The sequence below is a fragment of the Limulus polyphemus genome, unplaced genomic scaffold (assembly GCF_000517525.1).
Source record: "Limulus polyphemus unplaced genomic scaffold, Limulus_polyphemus-2.1.2 Scaffold26, whole genome shotgun sequence".
NCBI lineage: Eukaryota > Metazoa > Arthropoda > Merostomata > Xiphosura > Limulidae > Limulus > Limulus polyphemus.
In genome coordinates, this window is record NW_013665636.1 from 1,618,846 (window position 1) to 1,625,575 (window position 6,730).

Consider the following 6,730-nt stretch of genomic DNA (forward strand, 5'->3'; position numbering starts at 1 on the left):
GGAAATTAAGTGTATTGCAAAGTTGAGTTCAGAAAGAATAAACTAGTTTTATTTAAGAAAGGACTTGTATCACTGAAGTTTATTGGAAAGAATTTCTACAGAAAATTAACAAACGAACACAGAGACGTAACAATATCTATAGAAAACCCTTATTTTCAAATTTCCTACTGTATGTTTCCATTACAACGTTTTGACAAACAGTATATATATAACACAAGTTTACCTTTCCACTGCTCTACTGTATGTTCTCTTTCATCAACTGAGTGGTCATAAGGTGCAGGGGCAGGCTATTAAAAAAAACTACTTTCACTTCTGAAACTGTTCTAGTAAAGAATCCAATACTAAAAACTTGTCAAAATGTATCTGAAATTCTAATACAAAGGTTGAGTACATTATATTGAAACAATTTTGTTCTTACAATACATGTTGCCAACTTCACAATAATTCTGCAACATAATTTCCATTGCAAAAAGCTCTGTCATAAGGCTGTCATGATCATAAAACACCGATCCTCCCAAAAGGCTTTCCATAATCTATGTAGAGCACAAGGACAATTTCCCAGCACCTACTTCAGCAGTCCAATCCCACAAAAATCCATAGGAACTGTGTCCAGCAACTTGACTGAAATGTGTTCATATGAAATAGTCATGAATAACCATTTCATCTTCCAACTGCTTGAAGTGTACTAGTTGTACTGTAGGTATGAGTGGAAGCTTATCCAGGTGAACCTGTTTTCTTTGTTTTCAAATGGATAGATGTTGCGTACTGTTCCTAGGGCATGTGGGTGGGTTTTGCTACATATCTTTGTGTTTGTAAATCCCCTATCTTTTATAAGAAACTGAACTCAAACTTGTTGCAAGTCTCTTTCTGGATGCTGCTAATTCCCCAAGTTGATCCATATTCTTTTGTGTTTCAATGCCATTAAGTACAGGGGATATCCCTTTCTTGGAAATTCTAAATTCCCAATCTGTACATATCTTTATGATCTCAGTGTATGAATACATTGCATCAGAAAGGGCTCCTTTATTACCTTCCCAAAAGTGATAATTTTTTGGTGGTATCACATTACCTACGAAATGCCAAACAGTGTTCAAATACTGTTCTGATACATGCAATTGTCATGGCCTGCTGACTTCCAATATCTAAATTATTTTAATATAATATACTCAACTCTCTCTAACAGGCTGTTCTACAATTAAAATAACCAACTGACAATACCACAGTTTCTAAAAGTTCACAACATTTTCTATTTGTACACAGTAACAGTACAAAATAAAACATAATTTTACTTATCAAGAAACAAAGTCAAAATAACTTACTTTGAACAGTATGAATAACAGAGCAATCTAGTATAAAACAAAAAGCTTACACAAAACTGTCTAACAATGTGTGTACAAAACCTGATGTTGGATTTTATTTTTTATAATATTCTGTGGAACAATTAGGAATACAATATTATATCTTATACCACACTTTCATAAACAAGTCCCACAATGACTATAGATTAGGTTCAAAACTCAGTAATGTTGTGCTCTATTATAAACACTGGGAAAGACACTTAGTAAATTCAGCTTTTCTGTACAATCTTACCCACTTCAGTAAAACTTCCTAATCCTGATTCATATACTAGTTTGTTGAAGTAAAAGCTGTATTTCTCATAACATAAGTAAAAAACTAAAAAACTTAATTAAAAAATTTAATTAAATAATTGAAAGCGCAGCTAAATATTTCATAGCATTTGCTAAACTGTAACTAAAATATCTGTTAAAACTATGAATTTTATCATCCATGTTTAATAACTAAATTAGTAAAAGAAATAAATTTTATCAAGTAATAACTAACTCAACTAGAGAAACAAGTTTTATTAAATAAATAACTAATTCAGCTGGAGAAATAAATATAATAGTAAATGACTAGGAAGCAAGAATTAAAAAGGTATACTTACAGCATGGACTTCACTCTCCTCATACCACACATTAATGTAGGGATGCATGAGAGCCTGGTCAACTGATATCCTTTTTTCAGGATCTATTACTAACATGTTAGATAGTAGATCTCGAGCTTGGCTAGCTGTGAACACAACAGAATTAAAGTATTAAAAGCACTAATCATAAAAAAGCTTAAAAGAGCTTTACAGTTTGAACTACCTCATTATGAACCAACTTGTTCAATAAAAGGAATACATTTTTAAATAGCAAAGTCACTAAAAACGTATGCTTTTCATTTCCCAAGAGAAGTGAAGAAATATCACAGGTAGATTGTTCAAAATTACTTTTTATATATGTAAAGCTACTTTTACAATGAAAGTTATAAATTCTAACAAGACATATCAATAAAAGTGTAGGAAGTTTCCTTCATTTATAAGAACAAATATTATGGATATACTGTTGCATGTGACATATTTTAATTGTAAAGCTACTTTTACAATAAAACTAGTAAATTTTATCTAACCAAAGCAATAACAAATTTTAGTTTTTCTTTGCTTACAAATAATGAAGAAATTCTACAAATGTATATTTGCAGATGTTATTTTTAAGTATAAAATGTGTTACAACATGAATTTCTACAAAACCTAAGAACAATGTAATGTGTCACATGACCCAGACAAATTTCATGCTTGGTCTGTTAACACTATCAAAATTTAAAATTTTTAGAGTCTCTAAGATTAAAATTCTATCTTATATCAAAGATAAGCATGCATATAAAAAATGTTTAAATCAACAATAAATTGAACATTTTATTGGTAATTACATACCTTTCAACCTACTATGTTCTGAGCTGTCGGCAGGAAAGAGAACATCTGGGAACATCCTCTCAAATGAATAGCCTGCATATCTTGGCCTATTTTCCACGTAGTTTCGAACGGTGGGTTGAAGTCGTCTCATGAAGTCAGGGGAGGGAGTTCCTAACTGCTCGATGATTTTATTCCATTGATCAATGTCTACACACAAACTAAGGTATAAAAACGAATTGTTCTAGAAAGTATTAAAACTTGCAAGTTCCTTCTTCTTTTTCCACAAAGTTACTAACAGTGCTTAAAAAGAACTAACATGTATCCTCACTTGTCCAAGTAACTCTGTAAAATGTGATAAGGCAGTTAACCATGATACTTAAATTGCATATAATAAGTTGGTTTAGTTTTTAGACCATTATTTATTGTGTACACATAGAACACTTCAAACCCAAAACATATATAAATTCAGTTGTTTAAAAAATTAACTGTGTATTATACTTAAAATACCAAACACTGAATAAATTCAGTATGCTTTCAGATAGAAAAATTGTTAAAATTAGTTTTTAAATAATGTAAAACTTAAGCAAAACTGGTATGATGATATGTGGGAAAACCAATATTACTTTGGTTGGATTTGTTTTGTTCTGAATTTTGTGCAAAGCTACACGAGGGCTATTTGCACTAGCCTTCCCTAATTTAGCAGTGATAAACTAGAGGGTAAGTAGTTAGTCAACACCACCCTCTGCCAACTCTTGGGTTACTCTTTTACCATCAAATAGTGAGATTGACCATCACATTATAATGCCCCCACAGTTAAAAAGGCAAGCATGTTTGGTGAAGAGGATTCAAACCCACAACCCTAAGATTGTGAGTTGAGCTCCCTAAACACCAGGCCATTTTGTTGGAATATGCGTACAAATGATATATGGGAAAACCCATATTACTTTGGTTAGAATATGTGTACAGATGATATATTTGAAAACCAATATGGGTACAAAGGCTTCATGTGTGTTCAACCTCTTCACCAAATTAACTTGGACTCATATTTCTAAGTTTCTTGAATGACACTTGCTAGTGCATAATACTTCAAAAGATACGATCAGTTCCTGGAAACAGTACATTTCCACGGATCATTTCTCCCATGATACAGCCAACTGACCAGATGTCAACTAGAACAAGAGAAAAAAATTTACTCTATTAGAAATATAATCCTATATTCTCATTTCTGTTTGAAAGTAATAACAGCTTGAAAGTGTTTCTAAAAATTAGCAATGATTGCAATTAGAAAATCTGTAGAAAATTTTAAAGTCAATTTCCCGAAATACTATTGAAAGGCCATTAAATATTACAATTTACTTTTTCCAAGTCTATAAAAAAAATCATTGAATATATTCAAATAAACCTACTCTAACAAACTTCTATTTACAATAGACAGTTTTATTTGAATATAATAACAGTCCTAGAAAATGCATAGAAGAGATCTCACAACAGAAACTTAGTCAAGTAAACTTATCATTGATAATAAAATATACATGACTGTATCTTACATCACATTAAATATACACTACTTTAACCAAACTATAGTATATTGTCAAATGAAATTCATGCTGAAATGCTTAGCACACAGTGCTGTAATATGTCAGTTTTATACAAACACTGATTCATTTGCTTCTTGTGCTACTTACTTTATATTGATATAAAGTAGCTTAAATAATACTCTTGCTAACATGTAGCTTAAATACCTAGTTTGCCCCTAAAGAAGGAAGGTCCACCTTTTGAAAGCACTTGGGTTATAGGGTTTTTATTCATTTTTATCAAGACTTCTTGAACCTACATGTTTTTCTAACATCATGAATGTAGCTTAAATAATACTTTTGCTGGTCTGGCTAGAACGTGTTGTATCAAGAAAGTAGCTTAAATAATACTTTTGCTAGTCTGGCCAGAACATGTTGTATCAAACAGACTTAAGCTCATCCCTTGAATACAAGTTTGATAAAACCATATCACTATAACAACATAAATCTATTTAAGTTAAATATCTGGGCAATACTATGAAAATTGTTCATACTTTAAACTGTGGGTGTGTTATAACAGTGAAAGTCAATCCTTTAATGTGTATATTGGGTGGTAGGGTGCTTTCTGACTGGCTACCTTCTCTTTGGGCAGTAGTTTAAAACTAGAGATGGTGGCAAATAGTCTTTGTAGCTTTACCACAAACACAAAATACAACTACAAATACTTAAGACTCTGGCACATCAAATTCTAAATGTATTACCATATACAGAGGCTTGTATTAATCACTTGCTTATCTGCTTGGTATATTACAACATACCTTGTAGGCTAGAGTCAAAACCAAGTTTATTCATTTGGCAATCTATGTTTTACTAATTATTGTTTATGACCATACAGAGGCTTAAGTCAAAATCCTGTACATCTGCTTAAGTCAAAATCCTGTACATCTGCTTAAGTTAAAATCCTGTACATCTGCTTAAGTTAAAATCTTGTACATCTGCTTAGTATAACATGTTGTAACAAGTAGGCTTAAGTTAAAATCTTGTACATCTGCTTAGTACACCATGTTGTAACAAGTATGTTTAAGTACACCATTGTTTATTTGCTTGACAAACTATGGTGTAATTGTTAGATTTAAGTAAAACCAAGTTTATCTAATTGGCACATTAGGTTGTTTCAAACACATTGTGCATTCTTGTATTAGGACAATGGATAGTCACCTGCTACTGGACTTGTGAATTGATCATTATCCATCATTCAACTCATTTGAGATCTGGTTTAGCATTTTAAATCTAACACTTCTTACTTAACAGAAAACACTGTATTTACCCACAGTGACTAGCACTACCCATGTAGCTAGTCAGTGTTATTCAACATAAGGCCATAGCCTCTAGATATCATCTGCTCTACCACTGAAGGACACTACTGTCACAATATGCAGCAATATCCCCCTCAGATGGAGAAGGTATCTTTGGAGAACAACAAAGAAATATAGGTAGCTAGAATGACATCAACTTAACCCTTTGAAGACGGGTCACAGATGCAAGGCCATGTCATTTTGTTTGTTGACTCGTATTAAAAATTTTTTGAACTACTACTTTATGAATTTATGTCAATAACTTTGTATCAAACTGTATAATTCAAATTTTAGTACTATATATTACTCAATTTCTTAATTTAAATGCTAATATTAAAAAATACAGATAAACATCGATTTTTGTGTCATGTGGTATGTTGAATGCAGCACTGGTTCAAATTAGATGTTTCTGATGTCAAGTTACTAAGTCTATAGTTTCATACGAACTAGAAACTCAAATTACCGATATTGACAAACTAGAATATAAAATAAGAGCCTCTTATCTTTTCAATTTAAGATATTGCTCGTGTAATAATTCAAACACAATGGCACCCCACCTACCTCTTTCCATTTTTGGTGTAATGAATTTGTTGTCATGTATTTATTTTTAATATGAAAGTTATTTAGATTAAGTTTGTAATTAAAAATATACACAACTTATAGTGTTGGATATGTGTTGTATGTAACAAATTTGGTATATATTTATTTTAATGACAATGTTTGTTTGGATTGAGTTTATATTTAAAAACGTACCTTGCTTACAGTATTAGTTACGTACTGTGAAACTCCCGCCAATTCTCCAAGGTTGTAGAATATTCGTGAATGTAAAAATCGACAATATATCCACTTCCATAACCAGTTAAATATAGCTCAGTATTGTCGAAATTTTCAAGAAAATCTTTCCCGTGCCTATAAAAACAGACAAGGCAACGTGCCAAAAAAAAAAAAGAAGAGAGAGCTTAAAAAGTTGGCTAGGAGCCTGCTATAACCGTGTGCTATTAGTGATTTTGCTAACCCTTATCAACCGGAAAATTTAAGACATTTGACCAGGAACAGTTATAAATTACATCACTGGATTCTCATCGAACTTTAGTATCTTTCCGAAAATATTACTGGATTCTCATCGA

At 31.6% G+C, this 6,730-nt stretch overlaps 1 protein-coding gene across 1 annotated transcript in view; it reads right to left on the reverse strand.

The window, feature by feature from the left end:
• Positions 1-6,730, reverse strand: part of LOC106459213 (stress-activated protein kinase JNK-like) — a 63,095-nt gene that overhangs the window by 9,455 nt on the left and 46,910 nt on the right. Inside the window, exons 6-10 of the mRNA XM_022385909.1 lie at positions 6,357-6,366; positions 3,832-3,903; positions 2,756-2,941; positions 1,946-2,070; positions 224-287 (exon numbers count right to left, since the gene is read on the reverse strand). Of these exons, the coding sequence (XP_022241617.1) occupies positions 224-287; positions 1,946-2,070; positions 2,756-2,941; positions 3,832-3,903; positions 6,357-6,366 (457 nt within the window). The remainder of the gene's footprint in view (positions 1-223; positions 288-1,945; positions 2,071-2,755; positions 2,942-3,831; positions 3,904-6,356; positions 6,367-6,730) is intronic.